The sequence below is a fragment of the Homarus americanus genome, unplaced genomic scaffold (genome assembly GCF_018991925.1).
Source record: "Homarus americanus isolate GMGI-L3 unplaced genomic scaffold, GMGI_Hamer_2.0 scaffold36035, whole genome shotgun sequence".
Classification (NCBI taxonomy): Eukaryota; Metazoa; Arthropoda; class Malacostraca; order Decapoda; family Nephropidae; genus Homarus; species Homarus americanus.
This window is the reverse complement of record NW_024742119.1, coordinates 121,335-144,795: the sequence shown is the minus strand read 5'-3', so window position 1 is coordinate 144,795 and position 23,461 is coordinate 121,335. Positions and strand designations below refer to the sequence as shown.

Here is a 23,461-nt window from a genome sequence, read left to right as displayed (position 1 = left end):
CTCACTGATTACCGTGACTATAAAGATGGGATTTACTCGAGGTGAATAGGAGGTACTGCAGGGTATGTATGTATGTATGTATGTATGTATGTATGTATGTATGTTATTCTGTTAGTGTACGTGTGTGTGTGTGTATTCATAGTCCCTTTTGGCTCTCACTGTAGGCCATAAGACTCCCTGTATCTAACTTCTCGCATAATTCTTCCCAAGTTTTGAGTTGTGCAAAATGAAACAATAAAATTCCTTTCAGAATTTTTGCTCAGGATTGGCATTTTTGTGTGACGTAATAGATGAAAGATGGCGGATGGTGTTGATGGTGGTGTTGGTGAGGGTGTTGGTGGAGGAAAGTGGTGGGTGTGGTGGTGATGGTGGTGTTGGTGAGGGTGTTGGTGGAGGAAAGTGGTGGGTGGTGGTGATGGTGGTGGTGGTGGTGGTGACGGTGGTGGTGGAGGAAGATGGTGGTGGTGATGCTGTTAGTTTAAAATGGTGATGGTGTTGGTGGTAAGAATATGTTATTGGTGGTGATGATGATGGTGTTAGTAGAGGAAGATAGTGGTGATGATGGTGTAGGAAGATGATGGTGATGGTAATATCAGTGGAGCAAAATGGCGTCGACAATGGTGGTGGTGATGGTGGTTACTGGTGGAACAAGATGGTGGAAGACAACAACAGAGATATTATTAGTGGAGGCGACGGTGGTAAGAGTGATGGCAGAGTAAGACAACAAGGAGGGTGGGGGCTGGGGTGGGGAGGTGAGCCAAGACGCTAGAACAGGTGGATGTTTACCTGGCACTGGTGGGAGACAGTGCCGTGAAGGAGGTGCCGCTGTGTCTCCATAAGTCCTGGTAAGAGCTTCTCTACCTTGTCTCAGCTGGTAATCTGCTACCCGGGGTGGTGTAGGGGAGAGAGGCGGGGGAAGGGAGGGGGGAGAGGTAAGGAGAGGGAGGAGGCGGGGAGAGTGGGAGAGAGGGAGGTAGGGAGAGGGAGAGGGAGAGGTGACGTGATTATTAGTGATCTTTTAGGCAGTGGTGTTCGTGTTATATGACTCTCCACCTACAACTACCGTCACACCACCTATCACCATCACCTCCACCACCTACCCTCTCACCATCACCACCACCCTCACCACCACCTATCACCACCCTCACCACCACCTATACCACCACCCTCACCACCACCTATCACCCCACCCACACCACCATCACCACCACCCCACCACCACCTATCACCACCACCCTCACCACCACTATCACCACCACCCTCACCACCACCTATCACCACCACCCTCACCACCCACCTATCACCACCACCTCACACCACCTTCACCACCACCTCTACCCTCACCACCACCTCACCACCCTCACCACCACCTATCACCACCACCCTCACCACCACCTATCACCACCACCTATCACCACCACCCTCTCCACCACCCTATCACCACCACCCTCACCACCACCTATCACCACCACCCTCACCACCACCTATCACCACCCTCACCACCACCTATCACCACCACCTATCACCACCACCCTCACCACCACCTATCACCACCACCCTCACCACCACCTATCACCACCACCCTCACCACCACCTATCACCACCACCCATCTCCAGCAGGCAGCATCTACACAGTAAACGACGGTACATTATCCAAGCGACCGTGTTTCATTAATTGCGCCTTGTATGACGTCATTCGTTAGAGGCTACAGTGTACACAGAGAGAGAGAGAAGCAGTGGGGTGAGTGGTAGGGGAGGGCATGTACACAGGTCATATTAATGGCTCAGGTCATGTTAATGGCTCAAGCAGCGCCAACAAGGTAAACAATCATGTTATGAGCTCAGGTAAAGGTGAGGAGGAGTGGTGGTGGTGGTGGTGGTGGTGGTTGCTGGTGGTGGTGGTGGTGTGGTGGTGGTGTATATGGTGGTGATGACGTAATGTGGGACTGACTATATTATAAGGATGGCTTGGTAAGGTCTGTGTGTGTGTGTGTGTGTGTGTGTGTGTGTGTGTGTGTGTGTGTGTGTGTGTGTGTCTATTCCACTTTTTCTATCCCATTATTAATATACATCAATACAAATTCCTTCTTTCCTTATCCCTCCTCAATCCTCTCATCTGTACCAGAAAACACATCGCCAGGCGTTCCCATTCTACCTAATTAACTGTTTATCTTCGCCAGACGAATCTTTCGCTCGCCTTTGTCACTCCCAGTTGTGTTACGTACTGTTATGAATGACTGGTGTGTGTTATAACTGTTATGAATGACTGGTGTATGATACATGTGACTGTTAATTAACCGCTATACAGTATTTTGTCTGTTTATGTATATTCTGACAGTAATTATAAGTTAGTGTGGCGGGGATTTACGCTCTATTGGTGGGAAAGAGTAGGTTAGGGTAGGTTAGGTTAGGTTTTCATTTTGTGTGTAATACTATGTAGTAATGTCAACAAAATATCATAAATACGTATAAGTGACGTGAAAACATGAATAGCCTGAATGTAAACAAATGCTAGTGAAATGAAGAGGATTAAAAACAATAAGTGACATAACCTTCAGTAAAGACTATAAATGACAGAACCTCCCGTAAAGACTATAAGTGATAGAACCTCCAGTAAAGACTATAAGTGATAGAACCTCCAGTAAAGACTATAAGTGACAGAACCTCCAGTAAATAAAATTAGAGAAAAACAAAAGAACTACAAAACTGAAGAGGATTAGGAGGCAATAAACGACAGAATCTCAACTATCAACATCATCTACAGCTCCAAGACGCCTCAGATCTTCGCGGTCATCAGAGTTATAAAGAATGTTTGCGTGTTTAACTTGTAGCGATAATTACAAACTTCGTAAAAGACATAATACACAAAGTTTCATATCAAATTTTTACTGTGAGACTCCGTTGAAAATATTTTTGTTTCCAGACTCTATTTTAATCGCGACAGAAGAAGAAGAAGAAGTTTGTCAACCTTTGTGAAAATAGAAGTTGGTTATGACTTTGTCCCCATATTATCTAATAAGTGGTGGTGGTGGCTGGGGAGACCTTTGAAGTTTCTTATGAGATGGATTACTGACACATGGATGATTTTTATGTTGTGAAAACCTATTAAAGGACACACACACACACACACACACACACACACACACACACACAGCTGTTTTGTTGCATTGTGGGAATCTATTGTAATACTACAACAACATTCTATTGTGGCCTCACTGTCCCCACTGTCAAAAGAGGATTATGTGCATAGCAAATTACCTTGTGTGTGTGTGTGTGTGTGTGTGTGAGACAGTCTACTATGTAGTATATGTGTGTGTGTGTGTGTGTGTGTGTGTGTGAGACAGTCTACTATGTAGTATATGTGTGTGTGTGTGTGTGTGTGTGTGTGTGTGTGAAGAGACAGTCTACTATGTTATATGTGTGTGTGTGTGTGTGTGTGTGTGTGTGTGTGTGTGTGTGTGTGTGTGTGTGAGAGAGACAGTCTACTATGTAGTATATGTGTGTGTGTGTGTGTGTGTGTGTGTGTGTGTGTGTGTGTGAGAGGAGCAGTCTACTATGTAGTATATGTGTGTGTGTGTGTGTGTGTGTGTGTGTGTGTGTGTGTGTGTGTGTGTGTGTGTGAGAGAGACAGTCTACTATGTAGTATATGTGTGTGTGTGTGTGTGTGTGTGTGTGTGTGTGTGGAGAGAGGAACAGTCTACTATGTAGTATATGTGTGTGTGTGTGTGTGTGTGTGTGTGTGTGTGTGTGTGTGTGTGTGTGTGTGTGTGTGTGTGTGTGTGAGAGACAGTCTACTATGTAGTATATGTGTGTGTGTGTGTGTGTGTGTGTGTGTGTGTGTGTGTGTGTGTGTGTGTGTGAGAGAGACAGTCTACTATGTAGTATATGTGTGTGTGTGTGTGTGTGTGTGTGTGTGTGTGTGTGTGTGTGTGTGTGAGTTACTGTAGTATATGTGTGTGTGTGTGTGTGTGTGTGTGTGTGTGTGTGTGTGTGTGTGTGTGTCAGTCTGTATAATGAGTTGTGTGGGTCACTCTCTACACCTCAAAGACCATATTTTTGTGTATCTGTTTATCCTTCAGTTTCTCAACCTACAGTCTTCCTTACATCTTGTCTTCCAAAATCCTATCCATATCCTTTAACCTAAACATTTATCACCTAAAGCCGCCATAATCCAGAAAGTTAAAGTGGATCTCATATGCCCGGGTGCCATGTTTGGGACAGTGTGGACGACTCTTAGAAAATCGCAATGATGAATCTTTTTACGTCTGTTAACCTTATCTCAGATCCATCTCTTGTTCGAGTTCGGAGTGACTGACTGACTGTGTAATTAACTGACTGAATGAATTTCTGCCTGATTGACTGACTGACTGAATTTCTGCCTGATGGACTGACTGACTGACTGTCTTATTAATTCATTGACTAACTGAATAACTGATTTTCTGCCTGACTGAATGACTGCCTATAATTAACTCACTGAATAACTGACTGACTGGCTGACTGACTGACTGCCTGCCTGAGTGACTGACTGACAGACACATTTTCACACATCTTCATGGGCTATAGGGTACAAGGATGGATCATGAACCAGACAGCATCAATGTAAGATCGATCACGGGAAGATTTGTGTTCATTTTCACGGTATTAATAATTTATGTGTGTTTTTTTCCATTTATCCGACATAAATAGACATGTGTGACGTGTCCAGAGGCGAGAGTTTGTTTACAAAATGGCTGCTGTGAGGGTTACGGAACTAAACTGTTTTATGAAAGACAACACAAACTAATCAAACTTAACTTAAAGGTCTTTTTTTTATTATTTTAGGTTAGGTTGAGATACTTTGGTTATAAAATTAGGGATGAGGGGATAATAGCAGATTTATTAATGGGCAAAGTTGAGGGTAGGAGGGCCAGGGGAAGGCATGGACAGGGATGGATGAATGAAATAAAATATGGGTCGCCAAGGAGATGCAAAATCTAGGAGGATTGGTAAAAACAGCCAGTAAACATTTAGAGTGGAGGGCTGTGGTCACCAACCCTCAGATGTGGGAATTGTACTTTGATTGATTGGAGTTGATTTACTTGGACTTGGTTAGGTTAGGTTATGTAAGTCTGGTTCGTGTCATCTTACATAAATGGAACTAACGCCGTACAGTAGTCTCACAGCGCTTATGTAAACTAACGCTCGTCTCTAGTCTCTGTATGGAAAGTTAGCACATAGTTCAGTATAACATCCACTTGTGTCTGCAATAATAAATAATGTTTTGTGAAATTGTAAAAGAAAAAAATGGGAAAACACTCAACATTATGACCACACACAGAAAGGTAAATATTACCAAATTATACATTAGCCAATAATATTAATTCGGGTGAAACCCATGAATATTTCACATCAGTCCTGTAAACTCATTTGTCCTGAAATGGAACTTTCTGGGTTAACGATCATGACTTGCACATATGGTAATATCCTCTTACATTATAGTGGTCACAATATAAAGTGGTACATGTGTGAGAACCCACCAGCAACGATCATATAATACAGTATATACCACCACACCCTTCAGCTCACCACACAGGCGTCGTCACTTGTGTTAAACTCCATTAGCGGCGGAGGACAAACTCAATCATGAACTAAGGTGCGGAAACTTAAATACTGATGCGTACTTTCCCTCACGAGTTTGGTCTATTTCACTGCTAACTTTAACTAACAAGGTGTACCAGAGATAATAAAATAAACTTAACCTTAAACTCAAATACAAACTTAATTGAGAACTTAAGTGGTAAAGTACAAAAAACAGAAGACAGACTCGTTTTGTCCTGCTCGATCTCTCTCTCACGCTTACCTGTCGTAGAACTGCTCCCTGTAAAACGAAAGAAAAACAAACTTAGTAACAGTTACCCAATGTTATTTCTACCAACACACTGCAGGTCAAATGAAACACGGACGGGCCGTAAATAAGGGTAATCTAAAAATGTTCTAGAGACACACACACACGTTATCGATGAAATAATAATAGACACGATAAACATGCTTTATATTCTTAGTCTGCCGTCATAGTCCTTAGGGTTAGACTAATGATCCCTCAAGGTAAACAAACAGTCGTCACGTGACCTGGTAGAGTTTCGGTCAAGTCTATATTAACTTATGAGATAAACTTAAACTTAAGACTTAAACCTATATAATTAAACTTATATTACAAATTTAACCTAAAAGAAATAACTTAAGATAGAACATTTAAATAAAGCTAAAAATAACAAAATCCTTCAAAACTAATCACTTACCGGGAAAAAAATATCAAGAGAAGCCACATCAATTGGACCAGTCTTCAGTACCATAACATTACCTTCACTACCACATGGCTATACCTCAACTTGAAGATAAACAAACACACAGACAGTCAAAACTACAAATTTACCCCACTGTTGACATAATAGATCCGGGTTGAAGTGAGTATTGTCTGCCTTTTGTAATTTATAATGGGCAACGAGTCGGGGGATTGAACACTTAATTCTACTGCAACCATCAGTTTGGGGATGATGGTTATTGTTACACTAATACAGCACTAATGAGAGAGAGAGAGAGAGAGAGAGAGAGAGAGAGAGAGAGAGAGAGAGAGAGAGAGAGAGAGAGAGAGAGAGAGAGAGAGAGAGAGAGAGAGAGAGAGAGAGTGTGATCCTACAATCCTACACAGTTTGGTCACCATCCTTCGTGTAGTCCTGCGAGTACTATGAACAACATGCTATACATACATACATACATACATACATACATACATACATACATACATACATACATACATACCATGATCAAGTGAAAGAGGAGTAGAGTTCACTATCAAATTTCATCAGTCAGCACAAAACACAGAACTATATTGTGTGTTGGTGGAGAAAAAATATGTTTGTGGATATTAAATACCTGAGCTTTGTTACCTGGCTGAGCTACTGTTGTTAGGAAGCTTTAATAACTTGCCTTTAAGATAACTGTTCCGTCATTAAGTGAGGTACAGTATATATGTGTGTGTGTGTGTGTGTGTATGAGCGTTTTTTTGTGTGTGTATTTGTTAACCTGTCTTTGTGTTTATATGCGTGCGTGTACATGAGTGAGAGTTAATACGCGTGTACATGTTTCCTCGTGCGTAACTTACACGTCCATGTGTGTGTACACGGGTGAATGAAAACGTACAAACACGACTCAATCACTAACCTCCCCCACAGTATAGGAACTACCGGATCACCCCTTCCCTTCCCTCACTCTGCCTTCTCCCCTTCCTCTTTTCTCTACCTCTCCCCCTCTCCTTCCCCTACCCACTCGTCCCTCTCCCTGCCTTCTACCCCTATCCGCTCATACCCTCTCCTCCCCTTTCCTTCTTCTCCCCCTCCCTTTTCTCCTTCACCTTTCACCTTCTCTTACCCTCCCTCCGTCTCCTTCACTTATCCTCTCGTCCATCTCTCCTCCTCCTCCTCTACCACCCCCTTCCCCTCCTAACAACAATACACAGCAACAATATCAAAGTCCATCACAACTCAATTCAACACTCGCTAATACACACAACTAAAACAACGCCAACATCAACACTAACACAGTGCAGATATATTCAAGACGCACACACACACACACACACACACACACACACACAACACACACACACACACACACACACACACACACACACACACACACACACACACACACACACACACACACACACACACACACACACACACACACACACACACACACACATACACACACACACACACACACACACATACACACACACACACACATACACACACACACACACACACACACACACACACACACACACACACACACACACACACACACACACACACACACACACACACACACACACACACACACACACACACACACACCATCAGTGTCATTCTTCCTTATGTGTGTTGTTTCACCACGGCGAGTCACCATCTGTCATATAGGAAGAGTCATCTAACTGTTGTTTATATCTCACGACTGACTGTCTGCTTACATCTTATAGCTGAGTGATTATTTACATCTCACAGCTCACTGTCTGTTTACATAATCACAGCAGAACTTTTCTTTACATTTCGCAGCTGATTGTTTGCTTACATCTCACAGCTGACTGTTTGTTTACTTCTCACAGCTGACTGTTTGTTTACATCTCACAGCTGACTGTTTGTTTACACCTCACAGCTGACTGACTGTTTACATTTGCAAGGTTCCTCGTGGTGGAGGTGTCGTCTGGTCGTAATACTGCACGCCAGTGGATTTTGCTGAATTTATTGCCACTAATGATAAGAGAAAAAGCAATAACAATGAGATTACCTGAAGATTTACCTTAAGATTAATCACCTAACCTAACCTAACCCAACTCCTCCAGGTAGCGTTGGGGTGTTTAATCCTCAGGTGAAGTATATTGAATTGGGTAACAAAGTGATCATTAAAAGATCGTTAGAAGGAGAGATCAGAAAAAGGAGGAAATAAATTAAAAAAGAGAGAGAGAGAGAGAGAGAGAGAGAGAGAGAGAGAGAGAGAGAGAGAGAGAGAGATGTAGTTTTAATATTTTCTCATATACATATAGATAAGTACATATATAAACACATATAGTGTAGGCCTATAGACATTTATATATACAGTATATAAAAGCTAAGTACGTTATGACTAGTTTCACCCATATAGTGACCATATATATAGTGGCAGTGAACTAGACGTTGGTAATATATAAGTGTGGGATAGAGGATGAGAGGCAGTGTATATTATTATTATTATTATTATTATTATTATTATTATTATTATTATTATTATTATTATTATTATTATTATTATTATTATTATTATTATCCAAGGCATTACTTTGTTACTTTGCCTTTTAATGCTCTCTCTCTCTCTCTCTCACACACACAAACACACTTGAATACGAACCACGCGTATTTATACACACGGACATACGGAAGGAGGGGAGGAAAAGAGGGTAGAGGTAAAAATGAGGGAAGGGGGAAGAGGAAGAAGGGATAGGGGGGAGGGGAGGGGAGGGAGGGAGGGAGGGGAGGAGGAGGGAGGGGGAGGGAGGGAGGAGGAAGAAGAGGAGGAAAGGAAACGGAGGAAGAGGGAGAGAGGGAGAGGGAAGAAGAGGGAGAGGGAAGAAGATAGAAGAGGAGGATGGAGAGGGAAGAAAAAAAGGGAAAGAGTAGGAGAAACAGGAAGAGAAAGGGAGGAAGAAGGAGAGAGAGGAGAAAGGGAATGAGAGGGAAGAGAGAGGGGAGAGGGAGGGACGGAGAGGGGAGAGGGAAGGAGAGGGAGAGTGGGGTGGTATTGATGGCAGCGTCGTCAGTTGTGATGAAGATCTGAGTAAATATTGGTCAGTGCCGAGTACCAGCCAGACCAAGGTGGACGGAAGGTGGGACAGAAGGTGGAAGGTGGGCGGAAGGGGGACGGAAGGTGGGACGGAAGGTGGGATGGAGGGAAGGAAGGAGGAAAGAATGGGGGAAGGGCGGAAGGAAGGACGGAAGAAAAAAGGAAGGAGGAGGGAAGAGGAAATTAAGAACAAAAAACGGAAATAAAGGGAGAGAGAGAGAGAGAGAGAGAGAAAGAGACGGATGGTGTGGGTATCATGATAATGTATAGCATTATCTGCCTCGTCCCTCAAAACACACACACACACACACACACACACACACACACACACACACACACACACACACACACACACACACACACACACACACACTCCTCTTGTGTCATAAATTCACACCACTGCCTGTCTGTCTGTCTGTCTGTCTGTCTGTCTGTCTGTCTGTCTGTCTGTCTATCTGTCTGTCTGTCTGTCTCTGGTCTGCAACACTATAAAAATAAGCCCAAGTTATGAGCGTGTGTTGGAGGTGATGATGACAACTGTTCCCTCCTCGTGTACCTGGGGGTGGGGGAGGGAGGGAGAGAAGGGGTGAGGAGGGTGGGCAGCAAGTAGCAACAGGCGAGGTGGAAGGGTGGGAGGTAATCACCACCTGGTAGAGGGAGGGGGAGGAGAGGTATAGAGTGGGGAGGGAGAGAGCAGTTCTATGCTCATGGATACACTGTATATACCTAAACACACACACATACACACACATGTGTATGTGTGTGTATGTGTGTGCAGCAATTAATGACTTGTCAAGCTGTAACTAATGGTCTTGCAACACCCGAGAGCTTCCTGTCAGTAGCAAGGACAGCAGCAGCAACAAGAACAGCAGTAGCAACAAGAACAGCAGTAACAGAACAGCAGCAAGAACAAGAACAACAAGAGCAGCCACAACAAGAGCAATACAATAACAAGAACAACAACAACAACAAAATTACAGCAGCAACAAGAACCACATCAACAAGAACAGCAGCAACAAGAATAGCAACAAGAACAAAAGAACAGCAACAACACAAGAACAACAACAACAAGAACAGCAGCAATAAGAACAGCAACAACAACAAGAACAGCAACAACAAGAACAGCAACAATAACAAGAACAATAACAACAAGAACAGCAACAGCAACAAGAACAACAGCAACAAGACAGCAACAGCATGAACAGCAACAAGAACAGCAATAACAAGAACAGCAACGATAACAAGAACAACAACAAGAACAGCAACAGCAACAAGAACATCAACAAGAACAGCAGCAACAAGAACAGCAACGACAACAAGAACAGCAACAACAAAGGCAACAGCAACAAGAACAGCAGCAACAAGAACAGCAACAAGAACAGCAACAAGAACACCAACAAGAACAGCAACAGCAACAAGAACAGCAGCAACAAGAACAGCAACAACTAGAACAGCAACAAGAACAACAAGAACAGCAACAGCAACAAGAATAGCAGCAACAAGAACAGCAACGACAAAAGAACAGCAGCAGCAACAAGGCAACAGCAACAAGAACAGCAGCAACACGAACAGCAACAACAAGAACAGCAACAAGAACAGCAACAAGAACAGCAGCAACAAGAACAGCAACAAGAACAGCAACAGAACAGCAGCAGCAACAGAACGCCAGCAACAAGAACAACAGCAACAAAAACAGCAACAGCAACAAGAACAGCAGCAGCAGCAATAGAACAACAGCAACAGCATCAAGAACAGCAACAGCAACAAGAACAGCAGCAGCAACAAGAACAGCAGCAGCAACAAGAACAACAGCAACAGCAAGGACAAGAACAGCAGCAGCAACAGAACAGCAACAAGAACAGCAGCAGCAACAAGAACAACAGCAACAAAACAGCAAGCAACAAGAACAGCAGCAACAATAAGAACAACAACAACAGCATCAAGAACATCAGCAGCAACAAGAACAGCAACAGCAACAAGAACAGCAGCAGCAACAAGAACAGCAACAGCAACAAGAACAGCAGCAGCAACAAGAACAACAGCAGCAACAAGAACAACAGCAGCATCAAAAGAACATCAGCAGCAACAAGAACAGCAACAGCAACAGAACAGCAGCAGCAACAAGAACAGCAACAGCAACAAGACAGAGCAGCAACAAGAGCAACAACAGCAACAAAAGAACAGCAGCAGCAACAAGAACAGCAACAGCAACAAGAACAGCAGCAACAAGAACAACAGCAGCAACAAGAACAACAGCAACAGCATCAAGAACAGCAGCAGCAACAAGAACAACAGCAGGACAAGAACAGCAACATCAATAAGAACAGCAGCAACAAGAACAGCAGCAGCAACAAGAACAACAGCAGGACAAGAACAGCAGCAGCAACAAGAACAGCAACAGCAACAAGAACAGCAGCAGCAACGAGAACAACAGCAAGGACAAGAACAGCAACAGCAATAAGAACAGCAACAGCAACAAGAACAGCAGCAGCAACAAGAACAACAGCAAGGACAAGAACAGCAGCAGCAACAAGAACAGCAACAGCAACAAGAACAGCAGCAGCAACAAGAAGAACAGCAAAGGACAAGAACAGCAACAGCAATAAGAACAGCAACAAGAACAGCAGCAGCAACAAGAACAGCAACAGTGTGTGCAACAGTTAAAGGAGCAACAGCAGTAGTTGTGGCAGCTGGTAGAAGTGGATTAATGACATGTAAATTAACAACAACAACAACAACAACAACAGCAATAACAACAACTTTAAGATAAAGTTAACAGCAGTAACAACTCTCTACCACAACCCTCACTACCACCATTACTACCACAACCAATCAGCTACAATTTCTTCCCTCACTTCGTCATAAGTAAAATCAATACTACTACCACAACCATAATTACCACCATTACCAGACCACCACAATTTCTTACCCCCCCCCACCTTCGTCATAACTACTACTACTATCATCATATACCACACCACAACTCTCACTACCACCACCACCACCACCACCACCACCACCCACGAGAAGGGGAAAAAAGAAGAAAAAAACGTAAGCACAAGAATGGGGAGACTAATAGATTTCCGCGTGTGTTTATTTTAGGTAGCGGGAGGGAGGAAGGGAGGAAAGAGGGGGAGGAAGGGAGGGAAGGAGGGAGGGAGGAGGAGGAGGAAGAGGGAGGAAGGGGAGGGAGGGAGGGAAGGAGGGAGGGGGAACGGAGGAGGGGTAGGAGGAGGAACTTGGTGAAAGATTGAAGGCGGCTTTGCTGGGCGTCAGTCAGATGAAAAACTTGGCCCAGGAGGTGGTGAGAAAATTACACACTGACCATTTATTCTGCTTCTGGCTATTTCTCTCTATTATTTTCCCCCTTTTTTTCCTCTTTCGGTTTAGAAAGAGGAAAAAACATAAGAGATGAGATGAAATACTAGATTAATGGGTAAGTTAGTTTCTTCTCTTAGTTCATCAATAACTGGTGAGGACTCTCTCTCTCTCTCTCTCTCCCTTCTCCTTTACTGGCTGAATAGTTAATGGTCGTGTTTTCTTCAGGTACAAGTAATGGTGGTGGTAGTAGTGGTGTGTGTAGTGGTCGTAGTAGTAGTGGTCGTAGTAGTAGTAGTGTGGTGGTGGTAATAAATCAGTGGTGGTAGTGGTGGTAATGGTGGTAGTAATAGTGGTGTTAGTGCTGGTAATAGTTTTTAGTGAGGGTAGTGGTGGTAATGGTGTTAGTGGTGGTAGTGGCACTAGAGGTCAGGTAAAACAGTTCCTCAGAGCGTTGTTGTTAATGATGTTGCCAAGATTATTTTTATTAAGTCTGTTTGGCTGTGGTCTTGGAGAGAGAGAGAGAGGGGGGGGAGAGTCGGGCGGTCTGGTAACTGGTTAACTCATTACACATACTAATCGTCCCTATAACTTCACCATTTTTAACCTCCTAACTTAACCTAACCTAACCTATTAATATACCCAACTTAACCTAATCTAATCTACTTAACTTTTACTATATGTAATCACAAGTCCTTTAGACTAACTGAGGTTACAATTTAATCCACAACTAATCATTCCCAATCCACATTATGTCATCGGCTTATCGGATAATTAGTCGCCCATTAATGTCGGAATTAATGGTACAAAATTCCCTTAATGATTCGACCCGTAAAACCGTTAAAAGCCGTTAAAACCGGTTTGTGTGCCAACTGTCACATGAATCAAATCGTCGAGGGGTGGCGAGGGAACTGTCAAGCACGATGAGAGAGGGGGGAGATCAAAGCCCTACTATCCATCCTGACTTGAGACAGGTAAGGTGATGTTTCCCGGCTAATTACGACAGAGCTGGCGACACACACACACACACACACACACACACACACAAAATATAACAATATTCACCTCCCCCCAAAATTATTACCTGTCCTCGCTTCGTCTCACCTGTCTTCACTGCTCCCATCTCTCCTCTCTCTTGTAATTTACTTATAATCTCTAACTATCTCTTCCTCTTATTCTCGAGTTATTAGTAGATAATGAAGATAAGTCCTGTACACACATCTCTCATTTTTTTCACCCACTTTCATTTTGTGTTCAGTCTGTTACGTTTGTTATCTGTGATTTGCTTAATGCTGTGTGTATATTTTTGTATTAGTATGTATTTTTATGTATCAGTATGTATTCATTAATGCATCGGTACACCTCAATGTATCAGGTTAGGTTAGGTTAGGTTAGGTTAGGTTAGGTGAAGTTAGGTTCGATTTTTTGTTGCCGATTGAATGGCCGGCTTTCCTGGTACCCAATTGACACAGTGCATATCTATTGTCCTTTACGAATTAAAAAAAAAAGCAAAAATCTTGTACTGGTTTGGTCAGATAAGACTACTATTGCTGTTAGAAATATTTCACCTTGCTAAACTAGTGTTATCTTTACTCTTTGTACATTTACTGCTGTCTTAACAATTTACGAGACTGTCGGTGGAACTAGTGTTTCTACTTTATCAGATACACTGAATGCGTTCGTCCTACTTTGCTAATCTTTACTTTATGGACACTTAACTTACTAAACCAATCCTTCTTTATTTTTTTTATTACGGTAGTGCTATTTTATTTACTATTATCATCCATTAAACTGACGCTAATATTACTACGGAAGTATAAATAGTAACTAGCATGCCTCACCGCCACACGCAGGCACTATTGGAGCCAAGACACACGCGCCATCTGTCTCCAGTGTGCGGAACTTCACCACCAAAACAACAATAGCAACAAGAATCCCCATGAAACGTCATTTATATACACATCTCTACATTTTGTCTCTATAATAATATATAATAAAGAATAACAAGAGAAAGAAGAGAATGAAGAATATAATTAAATACATACTGATTATAATTTAAATATAATCGGTCTTAATTCGTCAATAATCTCTCACTATTTTATTAAATGAGAATGGGAGAACAATAGCATTCAATAAGAGTCAAATCAATAAAAAATTAAGAAAACTCTGCATTTAAACCTTGTTTTTTACTAAATCAATTCTCGGACAACAGCGTCATAACTCTCAGCATCTAATACAAGCCTTGGCCACCTTCCTTTATTACCTAAGTCACATAAATACTTCAGCGAATACTACATGTATATATACTAAAGGGGGAGGTAAGGGTAAGAGGTAGGGGTAGAGGCAGGGGGTAGAAGCAAGGGGTAGAGGCAGGGGTAGAAGGTAGGGCAGAGAAGCAAGAGGCAGGGTAGAAGCAAGGGGAGAGGCAGGGGTAGAAGCAAGGGTAGAGGTAGGGGATAGAGGCAGGGGGATACTAGAATTTACTTAATTTCACTCGTAACTGAACTAAAATTAAAAAGACAAATAGAAACACAAAAAACGAAGAAAAAGACAAACACAGACAAACACACAGACAGGGGAACCCAAATAGAGACAGACAGACAGACAGACACACGGTCCAAAACCTTACTCATAAATCATTCATATCGAAAATTAACTTTTGTTTTTGACGCTACCATCTGAGAGAGAATGTTGCGAGTTATGGTAGAAAGTTGTTGTGAACTGTGAGTGTGCTGGAGACTCAAGTCGTTGTTGAGAGAAGGAGTCGTTAAGGAGCGATGTCATTATTTTGGGACCAAGTTTGTTGTAATGTGTGTTGTGTGTGTGTGTGTGTGTGTGTGTGTGTGTGTGTGTGTGTGTGTGTGACAGAGAAAGAGTAACGTTACCACAACACACACACACACACACACACACACACACACACACACACACACACACACACACACACACACACGAGCCAGGATCAAGCAGGAAATCCCACACTGATCTCTTCCTCCTCCTTCTACATATCTACGCTTCCTCTCTTTTTCATTCTCTCTCTCTCTTTATTTCCTTCCTCATTCACTATTCTTTCCTCCTATTTATTTAGTTCCCTTCTTCTCTTCATCCTTCCATCCCTTCTGTTCCTTCTTAATTCTCCTTTTTTTTTTCTTCTCTTTCTCTATCTCTCCCATCTCCTGATTCTCTGTTCCAATTTCTCTCACCTTTTCTTTCTCCCATTGTTCCTCTTCACTTCTAATCTTCCTCATCTCCTTCTTTCTCTCAACTCGTTTGGTTATCGTAATTTCCTTCGTTTTTTTCTTCTTTTCTCCACTTCTGGGTTTCTATATCGTCAAATATTTCTTCCTTATCTCTTTCCTTCTCTATTTCCCTTCTTCTCTTACCCCCAAACTCTTCTCTTCCTTTGAGATTATCCTTCCTTCTCTCTCCATTCGCTTCCCTCTCTAGTTCTCTCTTTCCCTTTTCTCTTTTCTACATTGGAATTCTTTTTAATCTCTCTCTCTCTCTCTCTCTCTCTCTCTCTCTCTCTCTCTCTCCTCATTTGGATAATTGGATCAGTATAAGCGGACAGGTAACAAACAAGATGATGAAGTAAACAACAAAGTCTTCATAGAACAAGCGGAATGTGACGAATGACTGACTAGAGCAAGACGGTCGTCGGAGGGGAAACTCAACTATCCGGAGCGTAATATTGTTTACTGTCGGATCCCGGGGACGCCAATCTATTAATACCGGGGCGTTGTTCTTCGTCTGATCACATGGTTACCGACGAATGAGGGAGGGGGGAGAAGGGGAGGGGGGAGAGGGGGGAGGGGAGGGGTAGAGGGGAAAAATTTTTTTTAAGAATTTGTGTTGAAGTAGTACAGTATACCGTGTTTGGTTTGTTTATTTTCGTGCGAGATTAAACGATAAGAAGGAATGTCGACTTAGGGTAGCAGGTGAGACTATATGCTGTTTGTGCTATGATGTAGTTTACTGTCGCATCCTCTTATAAATATAACTTATAAAGACTAAATAAATCCGTTTTCTGTGGCATATTTAACGGTGTACATTTCAATCTGCCGGCAAATAATAACTTTTGGGAGGGTTTAATAGATCAATATTCTTGTGAGCTTTATTTGTTTAATATTCAATAGTTGTTGGATAATTCATGTACACGAGTGAGATAGAAAAATATGATAAAATAAATCTTGAGAGAGAGAGAGAGAGAGAGAGAGAGATTTCTACAACACCCTGGAGGTGGTACAGACATAGGGTATAGCTGGCGCCTTGAGCTGAGTTTGTTTGTGTGACGCTAAAGCTGACCTCCCTCCCTCCCTTAACTCCTACCTTCCCTCCATCCCATCTTCCTTCCCTTCCTTAACTCCTACCTTCCCTTCATCCCATCTTCCCTCCCTCCCTTAACTCCTACCTTCCCTCCATCCCATCTTCCCTCCCTCCCTTAACTCCTACCTTCCCTCCATCCCATCTTCCCTCCCTCCCTTAACTCCCTACTCCTCCATCCTTCCTCCCCAGCCCTCCCTCCATCCCTTCCTCCCACCTTCCTTCCATCCCTTCTTCCCTCCATCTGTTCTTCCCTCCCTTTTGTCTGCCCTCCATTCCACAGCTACACTCATCCCCCGTGTCAACACTACGGGGTCAACACTGTCTCTCTGTGGGTCTTTGTTTGAAAGTTAATTGATCTGTCTATATACCTGTAAGCCTGCGTATCTACCTGTCTGTCTGGCCACCTCTCCCTTCCCCTCCCCTCCCCTTCTCCCTCTCCCTCACCACACATCATCACCACACCAGTTGTACCTCCTCACTCCTCCTCTCTTACAGTTGTCTCACTCTCTCTACCTTAAGAAACCACTGTCTCGTCTCTTGCCATCACTCTCCCTAACCCTCCTCCTCACTCTCACATTAACTCTGTGTCTGCGGGAGTAGGCACATCTTCCCCCCTCCCCCCACCTCCACTTTACCAAAAACAGTGTCTCTCACTCTAGCTACCCCCCTCTACAGCTGCCTCCTCCATCTTACCTTACTATGTCTCCCCTCAATTTCCCTACCTCTCTCTTTACCCTGAACAGCAGTTTTTTCTTCTGCTAACCCCCATACCACTGCCTCTCCCTACTTCCCCGTTCCTCTCACTTTAACAAACCAGTGTCTGCCCCTGCCGTCAGTAGCCGCACCTGCCACAGAAAAAGAAGAGGTGGTGGTGATATTGTACACCTCCCCTTGGCAAACTCACCTGCTGCTGCCTCTCTCAGTGCCTCTCTCAACTGCTGCCTCTCTCGTCTGCTGCTTTTCTCAGTGCCTCTCTCACCTGCTGCCTTTCTCAGTCTCAGTACCTCCCTCCCCTATTGCCTCTCTCAGTACCTTCCTCCCTTGCTTCCTCTCTCATCAGTGTGTGTGTGTGTGTGTGTGTGTGTGTGAACATTGTAGCCCATAAGCGAGGAGGAGGTGACCGATCGTGATGTAAGTTGGCAGACAGTCTGGCTATTGACCAAGAAAGATTCTCTGATTTAACTGACTAATGAGAAAGAGAGAGAGAGAGAGAGAGAGAGAGAGAGAGAGAGAGAGAGAGAGAGAGAGAGAGAGAGAGAGAGAGAGAGAGAGAGAAAGCGAGAGAGAGAGCCACTACGGTAGAACCAGATAATTCCTACACAAGATGGAGATGCCAAGTCCTTCCTAAATGTCTCTCTTCAGCAAACTTAACCCAAAAGTTCTTATTCCTTATGGCTCTTAAATTCTCTCTCTCTCTCTCTCTCTCTCTCTCTCTCTCTCGTGTTCTTGCTCTCTCTCATATTCTTTCTTTCATTTTCTCTCTCATATTATTTCTCTCATCTTTTACTTTCGTCTTCATTCTCATCTTCTTTTCTCATTCTCTTTCTCTTATCTCTTTAATCATCTTCTTTCTTTCACTCTCTTTCATCTTCATTTTCTTATTCTCTTTCTATCTCTGTGTTTTATTTCATCGATTTTAATAGTACATCAAGATCCCGTACTCAAGCGGGATATATGTTTTTGTAACTTACGTACTCAAGCGGATTTTGGTTTTGTTTTGTTACTCACGTACTCAAATGGGGTCGTCATAAAGATTTCGTACTCAAGAGTCATTAATATTGGTTTAATGTTTTTTTTTATACAGTTGATGGTTAAGTACTCGTCGGTGTTATATGTACTCAGGAGAGTTAAAGTTATTGTACTCAAGCCAAGGGTTTTTGTACTCAAGGGGCTAACTCATGATAATCGAAGTACTTGAGGATGTAAACAAATAGCTATCGTACTCAAATTATGTTTTTTTTGTACTCAAAGGGTTAAGTCATCGTACTCAAGGCATAATACACAACAAAATCATCGTACTCAGGAAAATGATGACCACTGACGACTCTTCTGCATATATAAATAAAATACGACAGAACTTCCTTAAGTAAGATTAAATCCTTCCTTAAATACGATAAAATCCTTCCCTAAATACGATTAAATCCTTCCTTGAGTAAGATTAAATCCTTCCTTAAATACGATAAAATCCTTCCCTAAATACGATTAAATCCTTCCTTGAGTAAGATTAAATCCTTATTTATCATTTATCACTAGAATTTACATCATTTTCTATCCTTCCTTATTATAAAACAAAACTTTTATCTATACTCAGTTACATCCAATTTACAAACGAGAAAAAAGTCAACATTATCGTACCTAAATGATGTTGCAGTGATGTTGCATACGACCAGAGTTTACGATTTAACACCCAGCAGCTGCAGTACGTCAAAGAGTTAATCTTAAATACTGATTAAACCTTCAGTCAAAAGTAATGGATCTCCCTTCGTCTCCCTTTTAACTCCTTAAGGGGGGATAAGTTAATTAGATAGGTAAGGTAACTCTTAACACTTCACGTACGATCATTTTCATTACCCGGGAGGAGGTCAGTCACCAGTACGATATGTTTTCTATTTAATTTATCTAAACGAATACAATATCATAAGCCCTTGGGTACGATTATTTGTTCTGGGAATGTGTGTGATATCCTAACATCTCCACTGTGACGTTTCTAACCTCCCGGATGCGATAACAGTAACATTACGATATCTTCACTACGATTCACTACGATATCTTCACTATGATAACTCAACTCTCTAAACATACACAAACCTTCATGCCCCAAGGTCATCAACATTGCCAAAATAGATTAAACCATAAAGGAATATTATTATATTTACAGTGAAAATAAAACCTAAATTATACGAGTGAAATAAGTGAAAGGTGTGATGAGCATGGTGTAATATTTGACCACAGTCTCGAAAAATACAGACGTCATACTTCAATATTATTCAAACAACTCCGGGAGCTCTATAATTGTGTTTGCTATGGTGTTTAATAATACACTATGTAAATATATATACTGTATATATATGTTTCCCGGGGGGGTTTTAAGCCACGCTACGACCTGACGCTGTGACGGCTAACAACACGGAAATAATAATAATAATAAAAAAGTATTTAATTCCGTGTTGGCGAGACGAGTTTAATGTGATAAAGTAATTAAGATGAATAAGTAAAGGTGGAAGAAATATATTTTATTAACAGTGATTATCATGCAACTGAAAATAAATGAAACAAATTTAAAATAATATAAACGCTGGTTGTAGTAATGAAATTTATAACGAAGACAAAAATTAAAGATAATTTACAGTTATTTTTACCATAAACGTTTTCATCATCATCATCATCATCATCATCATCATCATCATCATCATCATCATCACCATCATCATCATCATCATCATCATCATCATCATCATCATCATCACCACCATCATCATCATCACCACCATCACCACCATCATCATCATCATCATCATCACCACCATCATCATCATCATCATCATCATCACCATCATCATCATCGCCATCATGCCACCACCCACCATTATGGCTCTCACTCCTCACTACGTCACAACAGTACATTAACGTCACAACGAATGGCGTCACAGCACGAAGGAGGAAACCTGTCTCTGTGTACCTCCTCAATTTGTCCTTTCTGGCTCGTTAAGGAAGCTGTCACCCGCCCCCCCCCACCCCAAACCCACTAACGCTAACCCTCTCTTAACATGCCAAGGCTGTAACTACGATAGACTAATTATTATCATCACTACTCAATTTGCTCCAGTAAGTACAGCGTGGGATAATAAACAAGACAGTGCATCAGCCTAATAATGACAAGTGACGGGTGTCCAGATATGTACCGCGTCTTATGGCCGGGATACTATCAAGCTAAATGACACATCAGTCTTATAATACACACAGTACGAATAATTAAGATATAAATTAAGCAACCTTCTGGCCGTGAGAGTAGGAGGGGGGTGCTTGAGCGTCACCCAACACAGGCCAGAAGTGACGACCCTCCTGCTGGTGGTGTGGGCTGACGAAGTGTTCCACCCCCCCTACTAGAGCATTACTCACTCCTGATACTTCCATTTACCAGGCTCCTACGGGTTCCTACAGTCTTACGGGTTCCTACAGGTTTCTACAGGATCCTTACCCCTATAGAATAATATTTTATGATGAATGTTCTCAAGAAGACCCTCTGCCTCTACTGTACCAGGCATAAGACTGGAGGTGAATTTGAGTGTATCTGAATATATTTGGGTATAATTGGACATATTTAAGCGTATTTTAATATATTTGAGTGCATTTGAATGTATTTGAGTGTATCTGAATCTGCTTAAGTATATTTGATATATTTGAGTGTATTTAGGTGTACATGAATGTATTTGAGTGTGGCCACCCTGGGGAGTAAACATCCGGACACTGTGACTCACTGTATCATGGCTGTCAGAGGCGGCAGCTGTCAAGATGTATCATGTGTGGGAAGAAGAAGAAGAAGAAGAAGAAGGGAAGGAGGAAGAGGAAAACCAACACATTAAACTGGTAAAGACACCTCGAAAAAGTATGGCCAACACTCAGACTTGATGCTGACACCTTAAATGATTGAGTGTATGAAAGACCCACATACGAACACATTTCACACGAGCTTAACATAAAAACAAAACAACGTCACACAAACCGTCGTTACGTCACACAACCCGTCTTTACGTCATACAACCCTTCGTTACGTCATACAACCCTTCGTTACGTCATACACCCCTTCGTTACGTCATACAACTCATCGTTACGTCATACAACTCATCGTTACGTGACAAAATTCATCGTTACGTCGTAAAATCGTCATAACGTCACATAACTCGACCCCGATACATGTAAAGAGAAATTCGAAGCCGAATATGAAGCTCTGTTGTACACACCCAAGTGATGCAATAAAATAAACAAAGGAAAACGTTTCTCTCGGGTGATACAAAGAAATAAAAAAAAATAAACCCAAGAGCAACAAATAAATAAATAAATAAATGAAAGAAAACGCGACAGAGTAAAAGAATAATGTTTTGTTTTGTTTTGGAGATATTAATGAAAGTTTACAATCCCCATACCACCACCACCAACACTCCCTCACCTCCACCAACACTCCCTCACCTCCACCAACACTCCTACCCCAACACTCCCACACCTCCACCAACACTCCTACCCCAACACTCCCTCACCTCCACCAACACTCCCACACCTCCACCAACACTCTCACTCCACCCAACACCCTACACCAACACTCCCACACCAACACTCCCACACCAACACTCCCACACCAACACTCCCACACCAACACTCCTCACCTCCACCACACACTCCTCACCTCCACCAACACTCCCTCACCTCCACCAACACCCTTTCACCTCCACCAACAACACTCTCTCACCTCCACCAACACCTCACCACCACCAACACTCCCCACCTCCACCAACACTCCTTACACCAACACCCACACCAACAACACTCCCACACCAACACCCCACACCAACACTCCCACACCAACACCTCACCTCCACCAACACCACCCCACCTCCACCAACACTCCTCACCTCCACCAACACTCCCTCACCTCCACCAACACTCCTCACCACCACCAACAACACTCGCCTCCACCAACACTACTCACCACCACCAACACTTTCACCTCCACCAACACCTCACCCCACCAACACTCCCATACCTCCACCAACACCCTACACCAACACTCTCACACCAACACTCCCACACCAACACCCTGCACACCAACACCCTCACCACCACCAACACTCCTACACCAACACTCCCACACCAACACTCTCACACCAACACTCCCACACCTCCACCAGCACTCCCACACCAACACTCCTACACCTCCACCAACACTCCCACCACACCCTCCACCAGCACTCCCACCACAACAGTACACCTTTCACTACTACTACTACTACTGCTTGTGAAATAGAACTACATACCACAAAATTAATATTATTGGCTAGTTCTCATAATAATAATAATAATAATAATAATAATAATAATAATAATAATAATAATAATAATAATAATAATAATAATAATAATAATAATAATAATAATAATAATAATAATAATAATAATAATAAAAATAATAATAATAATAATAATAATAATAATAATAATAATAAATCAATGCATATCTATAAACTGAAAACTATATTAAACCCTCAACATTAACACGAGTTCTTTACACGCACACAAAAAAACATTCTCACCAAAATCCCATAATCCCTCATCTTTCTCGTCTCACTGGCCAATGATTAATCACCGACTCCCACCATAACATTTTCCCTAAGGTTCTGTTCAGCCTTTTAATCCCTCACGAACATCGTCAGTGATCAATCTCCCTCTTTATCACCTCTCATTTAGCAGA

The 23,461-nt window shown here is 42.4% G+C and overlaps 1 protein-coding gene across 2 annotated transcripts in view; it reads right to left on the bottom strand.

Moving 5' to 3' along the window:
• The window catches only part of LOC121876501, a 135,377-nt gene that overhangs the window by 36,382 nt on the left and 75,534 nt on the right, over window positions 1-23,461 (bottom strand). For both annotated transcript variants that reach the window (XM_042381632.1, XM_042381634.1), the window contains exon 3: window positions 5,840-5,857. In XM_042381632.1, coding sequence (XP_042237566.1) covers window positions 5,840-5,857 — 18 coding nt within the window. The remainder of the gene's footprint in view (window positions 1-5,839; window positions 5,858-23,461) is intronic.